Source organism: Toxoplasma gondii, chromosome XI, assembly GCF_000006565.2.
Source record: "Toxoplasma gondii ME49 chromosome XI, whole genome shotgun sequence".
Classification (NCBI taxonomy): domain Eukaryota; phylum Apicomplexa; class Conoidasida; order Eucoccidiorida; family Sarcocystidae; genus Toxoplasma; species Toxoplasma gondii.
Window position 1 is genome coordinate 2,986,521 of NC_031479.1, and position 21,179 is coordinate 3,007,699.

General features: G+C 49.7%; 5 protein-coding genes across 5 annotated transcripts; 2 read left to right on the forward strand and 3 right to left on the reverse strand.

Annotated features, from left to right (window-relative positions):
* Positions 1–221: 221 nt before the first annotated feature.
* Positions 222–2,815, reverse strand: TGME49_312930 (cystathione gamma lyase, putative). Its single transcript, XM_002364464.2, has 3 exons — positions 2,291–2,815; positions 1,073–1,760; positions 222–739 (listed from the first exon to the last, which is right to left on the reverse strand). The coding sequence occupies exons 1-3, from the start codon at positions 2,630–2,632 to the stop codon at positions 516–518; spliced, it is 1,254 nt and encodes a 417-aa protein (XP_002364505.1). The 5' UTR covers positions 2,633–2,815; the 3' UTR covers positions 222–515.
* A 991-nt stretch (positions 2,816–3,806) lies between these two features.
* On the reverse strand, positions 3,807–7,048 carry TGME49_312940 (hypothetical protein). The gene is made up of 5 exons (XM_002364465.2): positions 6,749–7,048; positions 6,414–6,494; positions 5,671–5,829; positions 5,062–5,328; positions 3,807–4,372 (listed from the first exon to the last, which is right to left on the reverse strand). Exons 3-5 carry the CDS (start codon positions 5,695–5,697, stop codon positions 4,337–4,339), a joined length of 330 nt encoding a protein of 109 aa, XP_002364506.1. The 5' UTR covers positions 5,698–5,829; positions 6,414–6,494; positions 6,749–7,048; the 3' UTR covers positions 3,807–4,336.
* Positions 7,049–7,159: 111 nt separating this feature from the next.
* On the forward strand, positions 7,160–9,712 carry TGME49_312950 (hypothetical protein). Its single transcript, XM_002364466.2, has one exon. The coding sequence runs from the start codon at positions 7,601–7,603 to the stop codon at positions 9,011–9,013; it is 1,413 nt and encodes a 470-aa protein (XP_002364507.1). The 5' UTR covers positions 7,160–7,600; the 3' UTR covers positions 9,014–9,712.
* Positions 9,713–10,245: 533 nt separating this feature from the next.
* On the forward strand, positions 10,246–13,454 carry TGME49_312960 (hypothetical protein). The gene is made up of 3 exons (XM_002364467.2): positions 10,246–11,108; positions 11,630–11,693; positions 12,074–13,454. The coding sequence occupies exons 1-3, from the start codon at positions 10,885–10,887 to the stop codon at positions 12,467–12,469; spliced, it is 684 nt and encodes a 227-aa protein (XP_002364508.1). The 5' UTR covers positions 10,246–10,884; the 3' UTR covers positions 12,470–13,454.
* Positions 13,193–19,577, reverse strand: TGME49_312970 (hypothetical protein). Its single transcript, XM_018782737.1, has 3 exons — positions 17,853–19,577; positions 14,664–17,595; positions 13,193–13,415 (listed from the first exon to the last, which is right to left on the reverse strand). The coding sequence occupies exons 1-2, from the start codon at positions 18,635–18,637 to the stop codon at positions 15,321–15,323; spliced, it is 3,060 nt and encodes a 1,019-aa protein (XP_018635456.1). The 5' UTR covers positions 18,638–19,577; the 3' UTR covers positions 13,193–13,415; positions 14,664–15,320.
* Positions 19,578–21,179: the final 1,602 nt, after the last annotated feature.

The following is a 21,179-nucleotide window of genomic DNA, read 5'->3' on the forward strand; positions in this document are numbered from 1 at the left end:
GTGCGAGAGATTCAAGCTACACTGTACAGTGAAGTAGCGGTAGGCCCTCCATGGGGATACAAATAGCAAGCTACTAGCCAACAGCCCCCAGCCCCCATCAGTTTTCCTAGAAAGGGGGACTTTGTCACGTTCGGAGCGGGGGGACGGACGCACACAGTCGACCAAAGCAGGCCAAGGCGGCTGCACAAAGATAGTGCCTAGCCCAACTTCCAACTCTGCGCAGATGTATGAAAGGACCGGAAAAAAAGTCATTAAAGTGGAGACGCTCACGCTTTCGCAAGACGCTCGATGTGAAAAAGGGTCATTACATGTGACGAGGCTCATCGCAAAGTTCCTCACTGCTCGTGCCATCTTGGTCATGATTCGAAAGTAGATACTCACATTCTGTCGGTCGCATGTGTGCAGGCGCATGTCTAAAATCGCGCCGCGCTGTCAGAATGAAGAGCCTCCTTTCAGAATACAAGATGACAGGAAGCGTTAAATGCACATGCTGAGATACGTCCCACCCTTGAGGTTCACGCTTTGCTAAGAGCGTAGTCGAGTCCATCAATAAGGTCGTTGACATCTTCAATGCCGACTGAAACCCGAATGAATCCGTCCGTGATTCCAACTTTAAGTCGATCTTCTCGAAGCATATTCGCATGAGTGAAAACAGCGGGGCAGGTGATGATCGACTCGCACGCTCCCAGGTTTTCACACAAAGACCAGGGACGCGGAACGTGGTTCATCATTCTGATGCCTGACAGGTGACGCAAACAGTGATGCCAGTTTTAGAAAACACACATCTGAGCGTACGTCTAATCCACAGATACTGAAAAGGCACTTCACATAAAGCTCGACTTTTATCAATTTACATTCTCAACGGTTGTTTTTCTTAATGGTTATTTATCCCTTTAGTAGGGGGACCTAACGCGACTAACATTGTCTGGTCATGAATACTCAGTCTCAGTAAACTGTGAAGTTCGACTTCGTTACACTATTTCTCTGGATAAACTCTGTCCTGCAGCGAGTACCATTATGTTCTAGGCAAGCATTGGATTAAGGGGCAACAAGCACAGGAATGCGCATTTACCTGCTTCTGTACCTCCTTTGACCTCAAAAGCTAGCATGCCCCCGTGGACGTTTTTGTGCTGCTTCAAGGCGAGCTCCTTTTGAGGAAACGAAGGTATGCCTGGGTATATCACATGTTCAACCTTATGGTGCTTGCTCAGAAATTCCGCAATTTTCTGCGCGTTCGCACTCTGCTTCTCTACACGAATGGGCAGCGTCTTAAGAGTAAGCAGCGTGTAGAACGCGGTTTGGGCACTCATGATGTTCCCCATCACATTCCGAAGGAAGAAGACTTTATCGTGTATTTCTTTGGTTGAAGATATCACTGCTCCTCCAAGAGTACAGTTATGGCCATCATAGTACTTGGTTGTCGACTGAACCACAATATCAGCACCAAGATCGAGGGGCCGCATCATGTAAGGTGTGGCGAAGGTGCTATCGCATACGTGTAAGACCTTCTTCTCTTTACATATTTGGCTGATGGCCTCAATGTCAGCCAAATACAGAGTTGGATTACAGGGGGACTCAGAAAAAACAACTTTTGTTTGAGGACGAATCGCCTTTTCAACATTTGTGGGATCGCGGAAATCGATGAATTCGAAATCGATATTGTACTTGGAGAAGTGCAGTCGAGCGCAGCGATTGGTTCCTCCGTAGGAACAATTGGTAACAAGACAGTGGTCGCCCGGCGCCAAAAAAGCACTGAATATCTGATTCAAGACAAAAGAGGGCCGGCATGGTGTATTTGTCTTCCTATGAGCTGACGGTTGCACACTGAGCGCCTCAACTGTTGCAAAAATGCAAGTTATCGCCCTCCTTCAGAGGTCCTTATTAATTTGTCACCATCGAGGAATAATGCTCACATGAGAAACCACATTGTTTCACACGGGTGTCTTCAGCCTCTGAAACAGATGGAGAATGTGTCAGCCAATCAAGAATGTGACAGCTGGTTTTCTCGGTACACAGGCAAAAACGTTTTGTAATGTACAGGTACGCATGTTGAAACGGATGAAGTATCTGATGGCGAGAGCGAAGGCCGTCTCGCTTATCTGCGTCACAAAAAAAAGTATAAGACCATTTCTTCTCTATTGGACCCCTCTGTTACTACAAGACGACTACGGTAAACCAGGACGGACACAGTCAACTGGCTACAGAACGATTCCTTATACTGCAACAGCGGTGTGGATCGTTTTCCATGAGCCAAATAGGCAAACAGGAAGCAGTAGCAACTGGAACTCACCGTGACAGTTGCGGCCATTCCTGTGGCAAAGCAGCACGCGCCGAAGCCTCCCTCTATTTCGGCAATTTTTTTTTCTAGACTGAGCACCGTCGGGTTACTAGTTCGCGAATATGAGAACCCTTTGCTCAAATAGTTTTCAACACTTTCTTGAACAAAAGTTGTATTCTGATAAATCGGTGGCAAAATTGCTCCAGTGAGGGGGTCCGGTTCAACACCCCCGTGAACGTAGACTGTTTCTTCTCTTGGAGTAAATCCGGGCAACCAGTCGCCAGCTTTCACTCCACACTCGAATGACGCGTCCCGGCGCACTGCGCCGTCTTTGTCATTTTGTTTCGACGCCATTTCGCGGCGCTGCTCTTGGCAAGACAACTGATCCTTCACACAATAGCGCGGCGACAAAAACGTGAGGCGGGAGCCTCCACTGCTGTGCGTCGTATTAGAATGCAGCACGCAATGACAGATTGTGAAAACGGCAACGTGTCAACTGTCAGCAGGGAAACGAGCTCAACGCTCCAGTAAAGAAAAACTGTATCAATCCCAGAAACGATGGACTCTTGGTGACAACAAGCCTGGATCATCTTGAGCCAAAAAAGGCCCATAGATCGGGTGAGTCACCTTTACATGGGGATGCCCGCGACACGTGCATCATCAGGGCACACTATAAGTCACCAGCGAGGTGAACACAGGGACTCCCACGGCAGCAAAGCAACAGCGTCTATGAGTATCTCCTGTCCCTGCTTTCGTGTGGCAGATTCAAAGCGTCGGAGTGGCCTAGATGCAACAAACCAAAATCAGACTGGCTCGGAACTGGACTGCAGATTTGATTCACGTCATCAGTGTAACTTTTGCAGGCGACCAAACGTGTAGTGTGTGGGTTTCGAAGACCGAAACGTACCCACCATTGATAGGGCTACGCGTCTGAAAGATGGCGTGTGAACAGGCGAAGTGTTTCAGGCCGTGTTTAGTGCAGCGCACGAAGTTCACTACACGGCAGAGACCCGGGAGCAACGGTATCCAAAGTTGTCCTATATCCCCGAAAACTCTTGCAGCAACCTCGGGGTTGCATAGCTATGGCACAGCAGAAATGTCGTTGGGTCCAGGAGCACATAATAGTGGTAAATTATATCTGCCACCATTACAGTGCCTCTTAACTGAAACTGCTACGGTATTCTGAAATAAATCCGCATAAGCCTGGGTTCTTTCGGAAGCATAGGCTTCCACACTGGATGCTTGTCCTCTACGTGAGTTCAATTCCAAAGAACGGCCTCCGCTTTAGAAAAATGAATTGCCTTGTTGCGCCATTCCGATGTTCTACTCATTCAATATGCTGGAGTAGTTACTCGTTAGGGGCACCGCCTTTTTTTTACCGCTTCCGCGACGAAGGAAAAATGCGAAGCAGGGAAGTAATGCCGCTCTTGAAACACACACGCGTCTTGTGTCTTCTTGGTGTAATTGATGCATCCTGTGACGCGTATTTCAGCTACCTTTTTCTCTGCAAAAGAGAAATATAGATGTGTATTGCGGCATTAGCGCTACACGAGAAGTTCTTCACGCTGTCTGCAGAGAGAATTGTCTTTCCATGGAGCCCGCAGTTATCTTTGAGTGGCGTCTCATTGCGTCATCTGAGCTTGACTACACACATGGGGTCACGCATTCAGTCGAGTGAAGGGGCCAAGTGCGGAACATCAGCAAGATTCTACGAAGCACAGATGTCTGATGGGCATCCCGCTGGACAGGACAACGCACCAGTTCATGAGGATAGCAACGTGCTCGTTGAAGCAATTTGATCATGGACGGCACAGCGGACCAGATTAATGGGTTGAAATCGGTGGCTTACAGTCCAAACAAACAACTGCTTAACCCAATAACACAGCCCATGGCTTCAAAGGTAAGTTGCTAGAAAGGCCTCCCGGCTTGCATGACGAAAAGCACTCGGTCTCGGCTCAATCACAACAGCTTCGTAGGGTCTTCGCCGCCTATCGCGGCCCTAATATCCGAATTGGGAAGTGTAGCATTCTTGTGAAAGCATCCACTTTCTCGCTGCATCTAGTGTCCACCTCCGTGTGCTGGTGTCGAAGAACCCTACAAACAGGTAACGCAAGGAGCACGGAGCAAACACACAAGCACCGTTCCAAGTGAAGTAAGGCAGCAGTCAAGAGAAGAACGCATTTATGCACTCCGTCACAGTCTACGTTGTGACAGTCTTCTGCTGCAATTGATTTGTTGCACTTGCTTCAGCTGCGCCTCAGGAAGAAAAAAAACGCGTCAATTTCACCCCGACACCGTCTGTCGAAAAAACACATCCGTCGGAAAATGGCAGACTAGACGGTTCGACTTCTCCTGCAGTCCTGAATGTTTCCACATGAACCATCTTCTAGCTGACACAAAAGTAGCATGTGTAATACGACGTTGAAAAAGAGCTCCCCGAACAACGCGAACGACTCATCCGCATCGCTTCACGCCTTCGCTGGCAGTTTGCCTCCTGTGCCAACTTCCACACAAAATCCAGAAGACTACGGATTTCACACTGTGGAAGAAGCAAAGTCGGTCCTGCATGCAATGTACATTTGTCTAAGTCCGGAACAATGCGGTTAGCAACGAGAAGCAAGACTTCGGACGCTACTCCGGGTGGACCATGTTGGTTGGCCCTTCATGCCCAACTGCTATGCAGTGTATGGCCGTCTAGCCGTTCGCCTGTTGACACGCGACTGGAGCGAAAATGTCGCAATGGGTGTGTCCTACGACAATGCCGATCGACAAACACGGCGCACCTTTTTCCATTTTTGCATGAGCTGAGCGTAGCCAGGGATCAGAACGACATCGGTCGCTGCGTACGCGTAGATGCCGACCAGAGCGCCAATGAAAACGCGGCGCACAATGGGCATCAACACGGTTCCATTTCCGTACGACATGGTGACGCAGTATGGTGGAAACGAATAAGTCGGTGACGAGTGCCCCCTACGCAGACGGATGCCGCAGTGAAAGCAGTTTTTTCCGACAGGTGGGCCGGCCGAGAAGACGGGAACAAGGAACTCCTCCTGGGGGAACGCAGAACAGGAAACACAATGGATTCCCAAAAAGTGTGCGATATTCGGAGATGTGAAATGACAAAAAAAAACAAGTGAGAGAGAGTCGGAAAATTTCAACCTGCATTCGTACGAGGACAATACATCTATCAACTGCATGCACCAGGAATCACGTACACCTCTACACGAGTACATCCCATCGTGAATAAAACCTTCGGTGAAGTGAAGCTGCAGAATATTTTTCCTCGCCGAACAACAAAAGGAAGTGTCGCCTCATCAACATTGATTTTTTTCGGCCGTCCTGATCAGTTTTTGCGCGGGTAGTCAGCGACTTCCTCGCCACACAGCTCGTACGGGTGCTGGCAGGTTTGGACAGTTCATCTCAGATTGCAGTGCTGAGTGGCGAGAAGCGGTGTCGCCTCTCTGTTTCCGTCGACGAGTCGAAGAAGAAATGGGTAGCAGGCCACACAGCTCATGTGAGGTGCAGAGCAACCTTCTTCAGCTTATGCGTCGCTGATATGCAACAACCCGGAAGATACGATAATCGTGATACCAAAGGCGCTGGGTAGCATCGTGAGAGCATCGTTAGTTTCAAGATATAGTGAGCAGGATCTCCCATAACTTTTGTTGGAATGAGTGGATTTCTCAGTTTCGATCAATTCCAAATGGTGTGTGGTGATCAAAAGGGCTTAGCCAAAAGAAGTCTGGGGAAGGAAGAACAGCAGAGACTCGAGACAAACAGTTAACGACCGCAGCGGATGCTGCCCCCGAGATGCCGTGGCGGAAAACAGACTGTAGAACAACCACCACAGTGAGTTTTCCGTCTGTTGACTCACCTCAAATCGCTTCTCGGATTGCCGCCAGATTCCAGATCTGAGCTGCATAACATTCTCTGAGTCAGGGGTGGTGTCCCATCGGAAAAGTGTTGCTATAGTCGGAACTCGCGCAAAGTGTGCATTTCTCAGATATACTTCATCGCGAGAAATATGCTGCTTGGGTGCTGGGCTCCAGAAAGTGTGCTTAGCATACTTTTGATTGCCAGCGCTTAAGACACAAACTGTGACGCCAGTTGTGTTAGCCAGTGACACTACACTTACCAATCCATCCGAGCGCGGAAGAAGAGAGACACACTCTGCGTGGGTGGGTAGAGGAGACCGCCCGAGACGTTGCAACGGGAACTGAAACATCGATATAGGATATGTCAGTAGACCAAAGAGAAGTACAATATCGCAGGCGACGTCAAAACGAAAGCTCCACCACTGATGAGTCACGAGTGTCATATTCTGCCGAACCGCGGAGTGCTCCTCTGCTGCTGCTAGTCGGACTACAGGTACCACAACAGTAACTTACGCGTTGTCTACGTTTTCAGTTGCCGCTGGGAAGCTTCCCGCTACCCAGTGCATTGTGAGGAATCTATCGAAATCACCCCTACCTCAATCACAGAACCCTGAGCGGCCCTTGACGGTAATGCCCTTCTGTAAGATGAGCGTCACAGCGCGTTCACCACCTCGACGTCCAACAATGGCACTGCGAGTGCCCCGTGAACAAACACCAACAGTGGAGGAACAGATGTGGACACGGTAAGTTGTTGGCTCAGCGACAAGTCCACAAGAAATGAATGAACTATAGGCATGCGTGCGTGTCGGACGAACGCTTGCCGCTGCATCTTCTTTGCTGATGCATGATGGCTGCCAGCTCCCGTTCTATTTGCGACAGCTGAAAGATTTGCCTTGAACAAGCATCAAACGACGTCTGCAGCACTGGGCCACCACACCGGGCGGCTAGCCGGGCCGAGGCCCATGGTCCTTGTCTTGTCTCACGTGAGTACCACTTTCGCTAGTCTCAGGCTGAAAAATCCCAAGACGACGCGGTGTCGCATGATAGGACCGGCATCCTATTTCAAAATCATTTTCCGATATTCCCCGGAAAAGAACCAGGATATATTGTCATTTGCGTGCATTAATCAGTGGTGCTCTTCCACGTTCTTTTTCGACATGCCCCCACAATTGGTTGGGCGAACGAGCAGAACACCTTGTTGAATCAGACACGCCACAGAGTATCTGTCAAAGGTGGCCAGTAGGAGGTAGTTCGGCTGTGACAGCTTGATTCTGCATGTTTCACCTCTGCGCAGTGTCAATATATGTGGTCAATTTTTCTTTTCTTTAGTGCAGTTCAAAATCCCGCCGTGCTGAATTTGGCTTGAGGGTTATTGTGGTGATTTGAGACAGTCATCAGTCCTTCCAGTATCGATCGTTTGTGGTAGCTCTGTGTAGTCGACACAAAAATGCCGACACCCTATCTTTATAGAGTGACCAGGATTTGGCACTTCTTGAGTTGCTTGGTTGTGGCAAATTACGCTGTTGCAGCTTTGGGAGTCCAAAATGGCATAGGCTCGCAACGCAGGCCAACCCGCTTTGAGCGCGTTATCGCTGGCTATGCTGACACCCCTGACACCGTTTTCAACGAAAACAAGGTATCACAGGTGGAGAACAAATTTCAAGCTTTTCCCCAGCCACACGATGCTACGGGTGGACAGAAGAGACTAACAGCCGGAGCTGAGACGCCTCAGCGTGAGCGGCCGCGGCTCGAAGTGGGAACTCTTGCACAGATACAGCAGCAGGTACCAGAGGAAGACTACTGGCAAGCTCAACAGAGGCTTAGCAACATGTTGGACAGCGCAGTGAGAAGTTTGAGGGAGGCAAACGAGCCCTCAACGGAGGAGCAAAGTGGAGTGTATCCAGTTGACGAACAACCAGTTGATGTAAGTTCAGAAACCAGTGATCTGGACGCAGCACTTCTGCAGCTTCAGCAGCGTCTAGGCGAATCAGATAGAGCTCGTCTTAAGGTAGGCAGCTGCCTCGAGAAACTGCGACTACTCCCACGGGTAATGGATGCTAGAAGAGCCTGCCGAGGAGAACGGGACGAGGTCTTCGACCATTGCGTTCAACAGATAGATCGTTGGGTACAAAGCGGGAAGCTATCATCTGTCTTCCACAGCTTTGAAGTAAATGCTGGGGATGGCAATGTCTTCCCCGTTATACTGCCTAATCCGCCATACGACTTTTTGTTCTACGCGCGGTTACTGGGGAGTGCCGCCAAAGGGCCTTGCCCCGAATTAAGAGATACAGGCGAACTTGGACTCGCCGTCGCATCGTTCTTATACACTGACCCAGCTGCAATGACAGAACTGTCTGCAAAGTACCGACGTCGTGGTGTGCCACAAGCTGCAGCAATTAAGCTCCTGCTCGCGTTTGAGCTTTTGGCACGGTTGTTTTTCCGCTACGCCAGCTGGTTCGTTGAGAATCCCATGAAGCTTTTCGCTCTCAATCAGGCATGCCGTGTTCGGGCAATTTGCCGAAGACTAGTCCTGAGGAGCGTACATAGGTCTCTGCCACTGACGACCGTGAAAACGCCACTTGTTACCGCTCGATGGTTTGAAGGATACCTCAAGAAGATGATCCCTAATAGAGGTGCACGAGTGATACATATTCTCGGCCCTCTGGTGGCGGAAACATTGGTATCCTCATTCCCTGAAGCCTTCACGGATGTTTCACAGGGTCCACGCGAAGGTGAACAGATGGAAACGCCTCCACCTCGTCGAAGGCAGTCGCTTCCTCATCGTGTCCGCAACTGGTTCTCATGGTGGAGGCACCGTACACGACGCCAACAAAGAAGCAGAAGCGAGAATTCGCAGTGAAATCCGATGTAGTGATGGTGGGACGAGCGGAACACTTCCTGCACAGTGTGCTTTGGTCCACACATGTGTCCAAGCACAGGGAGCCGAAAAATTTGCGTCGCTCACTTGTTGAATTTTTTTTTTGACCCAGCTAGACTCTGCAGTGTTCCTTGCATGATTTTCTGGTTTTGTAAATTGCCGCAGCGAAAAACTGGAACCCACACATTTTTTGGGTACTTTAGGTATTGCCTTGATTGTTTCCACCTGCGTCCAAGGAAAATTAGTGGGATCTGCGTCCACCCGTGCCAAGGAGTCTACACTGCGTGAAAGACACACCCAATCCCTGAGTAGTGAAGAGCCTAACGGCACTCGGCCGAATCATCAGTGAGACATGAGTGTAATAAAGCACAGATTCTCGACTCAGTGTGGACAGACTGATCTGGAATTGCGCTGCATACGAAAGGAGCTCCTGAGCGCTGACCGGACAAGATGCGTTTCTGAAGTTGCGTTGCTCCACCCTCGCAATATTGTCTAGGTATCTGGCTTCATTGCTGAATCCGTGACTGAGGAACCTGCCACAAACGATCTGCCGTCTAATTGTTCGCGTGAACACTAAACACTTCGGCGGCGTCGAGAATCGTGGTGTTACGGAGAGGTTCATGCTCGAAAATTCTGTCAGAACGGCCACGTCCGTTCATGTCGCTAAACAGCAGCCACTTGCGTGACCATAACAGAGTAGTAAGCCGTAATGGTACCGGTTCCGGCATATTTCGTGATGTTTTTCCAAAAAACACCTAATATCCCGCGATATCAGTTTCCGCGAAGACACGTTTTGACGCATCCCCTTTCTGTCCACGTTCAATGATTACTAGATACCGTCCTGCTCCCACAGTTTTTGGGGGCCTGCAGCACTCGACAGTCTGAAATGTTTTCCGACGGTCGAAAACGGAATGCCCTCGTTTTTCGCCAGAGCCTGGCGTTTAGTTTTCTAGCCATCGTATGAAACGTGATCTCCTGCCGTAAGTTGACGCTGCAGTCACAAGCTTGTGGGCTTCCTGGAACGCACCATTTCCGTCGTTCGAGTCGGTCCTCATTAGAGAACGGAACTTAGACAATCTTTCGGCTATAAATGACATGCAACTGGCCTTTTTCATTCATTCAGTTGCGTCCTCAACTGTAACTGCTTCACTTCGTATCTCATTCGTGCAATTACCGTTGTAAACCAGTGGATGCATGCGCTACCTACTGCCAAACTTGAGTCCCGGATATTCGATATGGCTGATAGATCTGTTTTCTGACGGTGCGAAACACTTATATAACGAAATCAAATTCGTACTTTCATCTCGAACTCAGTTTTTTCTTGAAAGCGAGCAAGGCGTTCGTGCGAGTTCAAAACTCGAGGGAAAGTTGTGTGACAGCACAAAGAATTGTCCCGCCGCACAACGCATGCAGATGCCAATGCGTTGTGGAGTAGCGTCATTTCTTCTTGTTGTGTTGCGTATTTTTCTCTAAAGTGGGACGCAGTGTACATCAGTGACTGTCACGAGCTCTATCAAGATACCAGCTCAGCACTTGAAAGGCAAAGCCGTTCTGGGCGTTCGGCTTTTTGCGTGACGGAGAAATTCACCGTCATTGATTCAATATCCCGTTGAACTTCATCGTACCCGTGGCCCATTGAGTTTTATCCATTGAAGCCCCGATTTTAGACCCGGTTTTGCTTGTGGGTTGAGCGAACGTCATCGTCCATGCGCTGACACTGACGCGTAGGACCGTGCTGCTTGTTTTGCTGTAAATCATTTAAGCAGAGTTTCATCCGGCATCCTCGCCTATACTAGGGTGTCTATGTTTCTAATTGATATCATAATATCCGCAGGTATTTGTGTTTGATCAAGATGAAGAAGACGAGGAAGAAGACTCACCGGGCCGTCCGGAGGTGCCCAAAGAATAGCAGACGCTTGTACAGAGATTTGCAGAAGCAAATGCGTGATGATGTGCTCCGTTCTAAGTGGAACAACCGGGAGAGCATTCAGAAAAATATGGCAAAGTTTACACTGCAAGATTTTGAGCACCGCCTTGCGGACGATGAAGAGCTTCTGCGACCCAGCGAGGAAAAAAAGTGAGCTTTCAAACTGTGTGCTGCCCGTAGTGCACAAAGTAGCACGTGATGCTTCGATGATAAAACAATATCGACAAACTAGCCTCACTATGGTGAATCATAGGCACGGCGGCCTGGTCAGTTTCACGTTGCGAAGCGATTTTTTCTTTCCCGTTCAGTGTGTTCCCCCCGAATTTCGTCCCTTACCTTTGTATATGACGACGTACCCGCCACGTTGTTGCAATGGCTAAAAGCACGTACTCGATCGGGTGGGTCAGGGCCTACTATGGCAAGGGACTTGTGCATGCGTATACCTGTGTATCCATGAACAATATGTATTGGTGACGGATTCCAGCTCCAGGAAGGGCCAGTTCCAACTGCCTACCTGTCACAATGCCCCATGCTTGTACTTGATTACTTGTATAAACACATGGGTTGGCGCTCTTCCTAAACCCGGCTACGCCTGTATCCGTTTGCCAATGAAACCTTATTCATTCTCTGAACCACAGAGTCGTAGTGTGTGCTGCCCCGTAACTTGTCAGGCTGAACGAACAGCAGCTCATCATCATCAACAAGCTTTTTGCCAAGTTTGGAGACGATTGTGAGGTAAGTGTGTTTTCCAGTTCCCCTACCCGAATCCCTGCGATCCCTCAGAACTGCGTGCTTCTCCGTAAACAAGCACGTGGCGTCTTTGCTGCTTGTCCGTTTGATTTTGAGTACAACATAGGAACCCCTCTAGCAATGGGGAAATAAGAGCTCCCGAGGGAGGGACATTCTGTTCTTTTCAGTATTGTTTCTTGTCCGAACCAGTGCGTGAGGCCAGCAGTTGTTCTTTGCAGGGTTAGAGGAACGCGCCAGGTGACCACACGTAACGCGTTCAGGGCCGAGAAACCAATTAATATGTGATTCACAATATATATATATATATATATATGCGTATCATGCTTGGTTTTGTGTGGGATTTTCGGCTTGTGTTGGACCTTCAGAAAATGAGCCGGGACACGAAGATCAATGTGTTTCAATGGACCACGGGACAGTGCCGACGCTTTCTGCGGCAGTACACATCAAAACACGTGTGCTCCTCAGCGAAGGAGCATTTGTTGCCACAACTAACTATGGCTCCGACCCCAGCTCACGAAACCCTCCTGCAACAGCATCAGGCGGCCGCGGAAAAGAGGAAACAGCAAGTGGAGGCACACATCCAAGATCAACTCAGAGAGCGTGTGGGCAAGAAAATCAAGAAGCAGAAGACGGATGTGGGCGCATCCATGTTGTCTGAGTCCGGTAAATTTACTGAACCGACGATGAAATCGAAGCCTAAATCAGCTACCATGGCAAAACCGCAGTTGACGCAGAAGAGCAAAATCAAGTCTCTCCGGTAGCACAAAAGTTGGCGGTGTCACCAAGGAGTGAGGATGAAGCAACACAGGTTGAATATTCCAAGTCTCGTGTAGCTCACGCTACAAGTTAGCAACAGGCTGAGTAATTTAAGGAGCTGCGTAGAAGCCGTATCGCTGGTACATGCAGTTTAGCAGGTTCCATGAGACTGTGTCGGATAGTGGCGGTCTTGCCACGCAGACCAAGTGGCCACATTTCCGCGTCTGCGTCTTGGCTGCGACATCAAGCATATGGATGGTGGACGCTTCTGGTGCCTCGAATGTAATGTAGGAATGTGGCATTGGCTCGCAGAAACTGAGACATGACAGCACGTCAGTTTAAATGAGAGCTCCATTCCATGCTCAGTCTCCCCATTATGGCCATATGGACCAATCAGGATGTGAGCTCGAGTTTTCCCCTTGACGGGGCTGCTTCAACTGAGGTTGGAAGCCCTTCGATGTAAGACCGTTACTGGCTAACGATACAGTGCCTGAAAAGCCCGGGGGCGGGGTGCGAAGAACGTTTTAGGTTCTCCGGGACGTACAGCGTTGTGCGTTTGGACGGTATCCGGAATCACTAGAATTTTGCGTGGTAGTACGGGATCTGTGCCGGCGTGCCGTCAAATCACCGTATGTCTGGGCGGTGTACATCCTACTATCCGTGAGCGCAATAACATAGAATACTTCCCTGGTGGAGGTGAAGCAGCCCAAAACTGTTTCGAAATGCGGTTTGCTGTTGTCCGAGACAGCGTAGAGATGCCGAATTCCCTGCTAAACTTGCATTTGCGATACTTTCTCGTTTTCTGACACACTGGTGCTGCAACCCTACGAAAGCAAGAAGCCAAGGACCGGAGCAATGAACAGTGCTGTCACTACTGCATAAACTGACCTGCCCACTACACAGGGAAATCATCGGGAAAAAAATCGAGTTTGTTTTCACGTATCCAAGACGCTGAGAACACAACCACAAAACACCCAAATATCATGATGTCGCTCTTCAATGCAGCCCTGCAAAAAGGCTTGAGAGGCGTTGGGAAACACAACGGAGACTCGAAAATCAGTGTACCAATTCCGTTTCCTTGCAGCTCGTAAATAGTGTTTTTCTGTTACAGCAGCGTCATTGGGGCTCGGAGAGAACACCGGTTCGTAGATTGGCGAATAGTCATGTTCAGCAAAAGTGGGACCCGTTTGCTTTCCTCGCTGAGATTTCACTCCACCTGCTTGACCCCTCCAAATATGTCGATGCTTAGACTTCCTTACAGCCCTGCTCGCGGTCTTTGGGTGCCTCTACCATGTCTACAATTGCACTTTCGGTGGATTTGACGCGGTATTCAACTCCAAAATCAGGCACCGCCGCCAAAGTTGTTTCCACTATGGGAGAATGCAGCTTTTCCTCCACAATGCGAATGTTGTGCATCATTTGGAATCATACAGATCAATTTGCCACAGGGGCAGCCGCAAAGAAGAGCAACATCGGATGTGTGCTAGCATTATTGGCAGTAATTGGGGTACGCTCCACAGACGAACCTTCGGGTTGCGCTTTAGGAAGGAAAGTAGAAAGGAGAACCAAATGCAGTACTGCTGCTACTTCTGCCTGCCTCGGTATGGAAGGGGTCTCCTGCATGAGGGCGGTTCGGACGTTCGTGTCCTTGTTGCAGAAGCACATCCTGTCGGTCAGGGAACCTATTTACGCTTTCGTGCAGGAAATAACAACACTGATTTTCAATCGGTTGTCTGTCAAGTGATCCAGAACGACTTTCTCTCCCATTTGCATCCTCGCCTGTTTCCTTTGACAAAGACTGCGTGTCTAGAAGCAGGGCACTGGGAGCTGGGCAACTCAAAGAGCTCAGCGGAGCTGTTTCCATGAAAGGGGTAGAGAAATAGACTGTACTTTGTGTCCGTGGAGTTCTTGCGAAACACCCTGAGAACTGGGGACAGCCACTAACTGAGCTAGGTGCCGCACCCTCTCTGTCTCCATATTCGGAAGTAGCGCATGCCAACCGAATACGTTCGCCTCCTCTGTTGCCGCCACTCCTTGTCGACTGTGCCTGCTTAGTTTTTTCCTGAACCGGAAGAGGTTGTTGGACTCCTTCAGAATCGTCCTGCAACGGTTTCCTGAGTCCCTCACACACATCTCTACCATTCTCTTCCTTCGTTTTTGTTATGTTGCTACTGCGGTGAATATTTGCCTTTGAGGTACCTGTCCCGTCTTCAGGGGCTGCTCTGCAATCTCTCATATCGTCATTGGCTGTTGGGGCATCGATGACACGGTGAGGGGAGAACTGCAGAGATGGCCTAGTCGATGCATTTCCAGAAAAAAATCCGCATGAACCCTCCCATTCAACGACGTCTCTGCCATTATCTCCAAATAGGTTCCTCTCTGTTACAGACAGGGTTACAGGTGCAGGCCTGCAGAGCTGTGCCATCATCAGCGTCTTCTCACTCAGACAGCGTAGGCAACAGCATTCCGAATCGTGATTGGACGATTGTTCGGGTGCAGGTTTTCGTTGATCTGCCATCCGTGACCTGTCGTTGACTGGGGAAACAAACAACTTAGAAGATGGTGGCGAGCTCGCTCCTCGTCCACCTCCTGCATCGTCGTAAGCCAGCTTGCCCAGCCTCGAGCTCGACGACGCCGGTCCTCTTCCTCCATCTTGTGGCATCACGAACAGAAACGTTGGAATGCTGCCGGCTGACGGCTTCAGGCCGGACTCTGAAAACGGATGTATATGATATACGCGTAAAGCGCCCAGCCCGAAATAAGAACAAGCTCGCTTAGAGGACCGAAATAAACCGGGTCACTAATTGTTTTTTCACACGATCTTCGTTCTCTAGTGATGTATACTGTGAGTCACTCTCAACATCGCGCAAATCCGTCAGGAAAGGAGAATGTAGTGGACGCGCTCTCACCGTCTTCTTGTCCCCCGGCTTCAGCTAGAATCGGGTCGAGCTTCCTAGGAGTAGAGGATCCCTCGGGTGTATCAAAATGCTCTCCTGCTTGGTGGGCATGCCATTCGAGTCCTGCAGAAACTGGGAGGCTTTGTGTTGCTAATGTGCACGCAATCAGGTCCATTAAGTGAACAAGTTCGTCCCGATTCAGTCGTCCCAGGGCACGTTTAGCTAGGTCGTCTATTGCCTTCTCTCCATCTCCCATCATAGGAGGATGCGGCCACACTCTTTCGCTCTCCTGTTTTTCATTGCCGTTCAGCCAACTCATACTCTCTGTCTGGTTCTCTAAAGGAACTGCAGCGGCTATGCGCAGAGAAGAGACTGCGCCTTGGCTGTCGCTGCCGTTCCCATCTGTAGCAAATTCATTCTTGGTCGGTAAAGAATCATGGTTGCATCCTTCCTCACTCGCAGTATTCTGTGGAAGATTCGGCTCGTTCGGCATCCCCTTCAAAACGAAACAATTTCGATCCTGTAGCCATAAGTTGTCAAACGCTTCCTCTTCTTTTCCACCAGGTGGTCGCAGTGCTGCACTGTCTTGACTCCTCTTAAGACAATACTCTGAGTCGTGATTTTTATGCTGGAGATTTACCCTGCGGCTCGGCTGCGCCCGGATACTATTCATACGCGTTCGATCCGTTACTGGAAACTGATATGAGGGGTCTCTTGTTGCTCCCTTGGCAATGGCAGTAGCTGCCCGGTGAGTGGAGGAATTTGTATCAGGTATTCTGCTTTCCAAGAAATGCCTTGTCTCTGTTGTAGACTTTTTGGCATGAGAGTTTCCGCTCTGCAGGCAACCGGGGGCACCACTGCTGCAACCTGGCGGTGATGTTGCCTCTCGTCTTCCTCCCGCATGAAGCTGACGCGGAGCCGACCCAATGCTTTGTAGGCTACGGCCTCCTGTGAGGAGCGTTGGACACAGCTCTGAATCAAATTTTTTCGGGACATTGATGGGGATCTGCCCCTTCATCTTCCAGTTATGCACATCTGTCGCAGCGAGCTTCTCTAAACCTGGCGGAGGCGGCGGGGGAGGAGGTGGCTGGTTCATGGAGCCGCATGTGGCTCTAAACTGCGCTGATCCCCCTCCTCCTGGAAGGAGTGCCGGAAGACTTCCAGTGTTTCCTACGATGGGTGTGAGTTTTGCCCCTGTGCTTCGACAACCGGAAAAAACAGGAGTTCTGAGGATAGGCGTCATCGGGGATCTGCCAGGAATTTGCTTGCAAAGACCGTTGCTTCGGTGAGCAGTGGCTGGATGCAAAAGAGGGGCGAAATGGTGAGAGTCAGGATAAAGCATGGATACAGGAGAAAAACCTCCAGGGGAGGACTGATGCTTCTGTTGTGAACGCGCTTTTCGGGCTCGTTTCCGCTTCTCCTTGTGAAAGTGATGGCAGAACAGGCATGCCACACCGTTCAGGCATTGCTTGTTGGCTTTGTTCGCAAACACACACGGTTTGCACAGTCCTTCCTCGTGGAGCAAGGCGCCCAGAGAAGGAAGCTTCTCTCCGTAGCTTTCCAGTTCGTCATCTGCAACTTGTCGTGATTTCAAAATATCCTGAAGAATCTGTGCAGCATTACACCAGTCGGACCCGTGGCTGTTCTCGCAACCGTACGCTCCGCCATCTCGAACACCGTCACCTTCTATATTTCCTTCTTGTTCCTCGGGCGTCAACCTCGCTTCGCCTTGCCTGCCCTCGAAGGAAGCCTTGTTCTGAGAGCCTGACCCGACCTTGCTGGCCAGTTCCGTCAGTCTTTCCCTCAGCAGCGTTTTCAATTCGTCAATAGATATCCACTCTCTTTGGTGCACTGTTACTCCGTCGTCAGAGTCCTGACTTTGGTTGTTTTCTTGGATAATCTCATTTGCTGTAGCTGACATAATTGTTGTCTCTGTCACAAGCTGGGGTTTCTTCACCTGCGCGGTTTCCCCAGACACCTGCTCTTCGCCGAACAGTTGGAGACTTGAGTCGTACTGTGCTATCTGGAGGGCGGACGGTGGATACTTGACTGCGGGACCGCTCCGCGAAGAAGCAGGTGTCGCAGCGATTGGCACAGGAGAAATTCCCGGGCGCGCCTGACAGGAAGGCAGACTACAAGGTGACAGTCCGGGTCTACCTGCGCTGGGAAGATTTCCAGCGACAACCTTTTGACGAAGGCTGAGGGCTTTCAGCTTCCAACGCAGAGCTTGCTTCCTGGACGCACGAGATCGTTATGGGAAACAATACAAAACGTTAATTTGTGGCGGACCGATACAAATCTGGGTAAAAACAGTTTGAGCGGCACATACCTAATGCGCATGAAAGCAAGTTCGTCCTATGGAACAAATACCATTGTGCCGTACAACTGCGTAGCTAAGAGCCAGGTAGCCGTGGTCGCTATTTCACAAGCATGTACACTGTCGCTGAGCCGGCTGTCAATGTAACGTTACCCAATCAATCGTGCGCCTCACTTATGGTTGTCCGCTCCAAATTCGCCCTGCATGTCACCACCGTTTGTGAGTTGCTGTGTTCGAAATCCGTCTGCGAATCCGTCAGTACGTCCGCCTGAACTACGTTGTCCATCATGGCTTGTAGAGATATTCGGTGTCCGATGTGCGCATCGAGATGTTGAGTCCAACCCTTGCCCCTCTAGAGACTGCCAGTCACCAGAGTCGAGAGACAGCACCACAAACTGCAGATTCTTGCAGGGGCTCGAACACTCTGAGAAAGAACTGTCCCCTTCATGAGAAATAGGATGCTGAGACACTACACTGCTCTGACTTGTGGAGCTACGCGGAGGTGGTAGAGCAATTGCTTCTTGTGGGCACGGTACGTTGACACATCCAGGGGATGATCCTCTTGACAGTAACGTAGGCAGATTCCGCGCTTCTCCTGCCTGAAAGGGTGGGTTGTTCGTCGGAGAGCGGATCGAAGGGACGCATTCTACTTGGGATTCTTTGCATTCTTCCGATACACAGACTCTGTTTGGGAAGTTCTCTTCAACCGCTAGGATATTTCTTTCGGAACCACGGTCCAGGAGCGTTAAACTGATCTCGTTCCTGTACTTCAGGTTCGTATCAGAGGAATAACCTTTTACGAATGTTGTTTGATCTTCTGGATCGCTCTTCTGGAGTCGCAAAGATTTCGCGGTATACTCGTGTCTATTTCTCCCTGGCTCCGGCTCCTCCGTTCGTTTTTTGGAGGCAGCCGAGCCCAGACATCCCTGTGCCAGGTGGTAAGTCTTAGTAACAGGCATAGCGGCAAGAGATCTACCACAAAGGAGTTCAGCCGGAGGATGATAATCGCAGCGGACGGGGAGTTGGGGTCAAGGTGAGATTCGGGGAGTGAGACACGGGCAGATCTGGGGAATGCTTTTGAAGCCGGTTGTAGACAGTGCACGACCGATTACGTTGCCAAGCGTTGAGCACAAGGAAACAACACGAAGACACCGAAGACAGTCGGTGAAAAAATGTGACCAGGCAAAACGAAAGGACTGGTATGCAGAAGAACAGTTGATCCCGTCAACAGTCTCTTGCGATATACACTTCCTTACGGGTGGCTTGGGACAGAAGACGCGAATGAACGCATCCGTGTTTGCCAGAGTACGAAAACAATTCTGAGCTTGAATATGAACACTTTTAATCACTTTTAATTCCTAAAGGAAAACTCCAGTTTCAAGTTCTTCAAGCATATGCTGTACAACAATGCATACGGTGTTTTGGTATGTAAGAAGGTACATAAATGCACTGATGCATCCATATATAAGCACACCAAGAAATACAACTGAAGTGCCAGGGACACGATTTCGATTGACAGAAGCGTAGTGTCTTATGTAAACTGACAGGGCAGGCTTCTGTGTCGGTGCAGGGTGCCCAAGAGGAACGCAGCGGTAAAATACCACTCAGTCGGGTAAGAGTTACAATTCTCCTCACTTTATTGACAAAATGGATTTGCGTCTACTATGCTAGCTACCGGAAACTGAAACGCATTTGACTCCGCTTCCCTTATAAACTCCACACAAGCACGGGGTCAGAGAAATCACCTTGTTTTTGAAGGAGAACAACGCCACCGTATATGAACGGAAACAGGAAGAGTTTTTCGTGCAACGAAGGTAACAGTGACAACAGCTGAGACTGTGATTTAGAGATACTACGAGAGACAGAAAGAAATTAACACAAAAAAACACATGAAAAACTGTTTGGCGGAGAGCGACGTGACGAACTGAAGACTTACATGTCACTGACAAGAGCAGAACACGATAAGCTCCCTTGACGATACGCTTCGCGAAGAAATAACCTTTTCATGCGCGCAGGCGTGACCTCGCACCTTTACTGCACGAGTACTCGGAGGCAGAGAATACATGAGCAAGAAGGGACTAGTTATACATGGGCATATACACTTGGAGGGAAGCATTGCTCTCTGAGTGCTTATTTCAAATGGATGAGCAAATCTGGACGACAAATATTGTCTACAACAAGAGATCTGTCAGTGTTCTAGTCGCGATAAAACCGTGCTGGACCACGAGTGAGTCTGCCCATGTGGTTTTCAAGCACCAGTTATTATGTGCTGTTCCCAGAAGAAAAATGGATCAGTTTGTAAGGAAGCGGCAACTAACTTCTCTGCATTCGGCACACGGTGCTTCCATTAAGCGGGACTTCAAACAGAGACCTCTTCTAGCGATAGACGGAGTGTACAGCAAATTACATACTTGGATCCGTGCACACGTACACGCTTTCACTTCAACTGTATGAGAGACGATAAGGCAAGATAACGCCATCTGCGTATTGGTCGAAAAGAAATGACCTCCTTGAGGCACTGATTTCCACATCGGAGGCAGGTTCCCCGGTTTATTTGCAAGGGGGACTCGACGGTTTTGGAAGCTGACGGACTCGCTCCTCTCGCGCTCATCTGATTACACTTCCGAGGGTGCACACATATTGCCGTATCCTCTCGCAGTTCCGGACCTTGAGAGACGACCGCGGTCTTCGTCACATGGTGAGGGTCTCAAGTCCTTCCTGTTCAATAATACTATGCCAGAGAGGAGGCCTGAAGTGTGTACTGAAGGAGAAATCATCCTGCACATCCCTAAAGGCAAGAGATCGTTTCCCACGCACGTCGAGAAAAGAACTCCGGTACTGAAAACCACATGGAAGTAGTTAGTTTCGAAGCCCGTCGCCTCGTCGCGAGTTCACTGGGGCTGGGCTGACTCACCCAGAATAGCTGTGCATGCATCACGTGGGCATCGTTGGATTGCGAAAGAAGGCTCAGTACAACAGTACTAAAAAGATGAACTTCACAATGGACAGGTTGCAAGGCATTTGCGCCGCTGTCGGTCAACCTTGAAAGCTAGCTCGGATGTTGCTGCACCGCAAAAAATTTAACAGTTTGATCACGAGGGCACTCGCCGACGCTGGAAAAAGCAGGATGATAATCCGGCAGAGCTACAGTAGTGCTTTTACTCACTCAAAACATAGCTGTTCATTTCTTATTTTCTGAGTAGTTGGAAACACTATGGCGTCACCTGGATAATAATCCGAGCTGATCGTTCTGCATACAATGGTTCTAGCGCAGCGTTTTCAAGACATCCGCCCGTGAGGACAACAGCAAGCATAGTGTTGTATATCGGCTTAGGTCCACAATCAACAATTTCGGATGATGGTTATAGGGGCAGAACTTGAAGCGTTCGAGCCACCGTGAATGGCATTGGCGTTCTCCCGCACACTTCATTCTCAACCTACATGGGGAGATGTGTGTTGCCGCCGCTTCTTATCTAGCTGCGACGGTGTCGAACAGCTCCG

Bases quoted from the DNA above. Each gene is read 5' to 3' on its own strand.
- TGME49_312930 (XM_002364464.2), bottom strand. From the start codon at position 2,632: ATGGCGTCGAAACAAAATGACAAAGACGGCGCAGTGCGCCGGGACGCG. The intron at 1,761-2,290 runs GTGAGTTCCAGT...GTCTTGAATCAG, and splicing joins GAATGGCCGCAACTGTCACG to ATATTCAGTGCTTTTTTGGC. The intron at 740-1,072 runs GTAAATGCGCAT...GTCACCTGTCAG, and splicing joins CAAAGGAGGTACAGAAGCAG to GCATCAGAATGATGAACCAC.
- TGME49_312940 (XM_002364465.2), bottom strand. From the start codon at position 5,697: ATGAACTGTCCAAACCTGCCAGCACCC. The intron at 5,329-5,670 runs GTACGAGCTGTG...GCGTTCCCCCAG, and splicing joins GTCCAAACCTGCCAGCACCC to GAGGAGTTCCTTGTTCCCGT. The intron at 4,373-5,061 runs GTGCGCCGTGTT...ACCTGTTTGTAG, and splicing joins TCATGCAAAAATGGAAAAAG to GGTTCTTCGACACCAGCACA.
- TGME49_312950 (XM_002364466.2), top strand. From the start codon at position 7,601: ATGCCGACACCCTATCTTTATAGAGTGACCAGGATTTGGCACTTCTTG.
- TGME49_312960 (XM_002364467.2), top strand. From the start codon at position 10,885: ATGAAGAAGACGAGGAAGAAGACTCACCGGGCCGTCCGGAGGTGCCCA. The intron at 11,109-11,629 runs GTGAGCTTTCAA...GTAACTTGTCAG, and splicing joins CGACCCAGCGAGGAAAAAAA to GCTGAACGAACAGCAGCTCA. The intron at 11,694-12,073 runs GTAAGTGTGTTT...TTGGACCTTCAG, and splicing joins AGTTTGGAGACGATTGTGAG to AAAATGAGCCGGGACACGAA.
- TGME49_312970 (XM_018782737.1), bottom strand. From the start codon at position 18,637: ATGCCTGTTACTAAGACTTACCACCTGGCACAGGGATGTCTGGGCTCG. The intron at 17,596-17,852 runs GTGAGGCGCACG...TCGTGCGTCCAG, and splicing joins TTTGGAGCGGACAACCATAA to GAAGCAAGCTCTGCGTTGGA.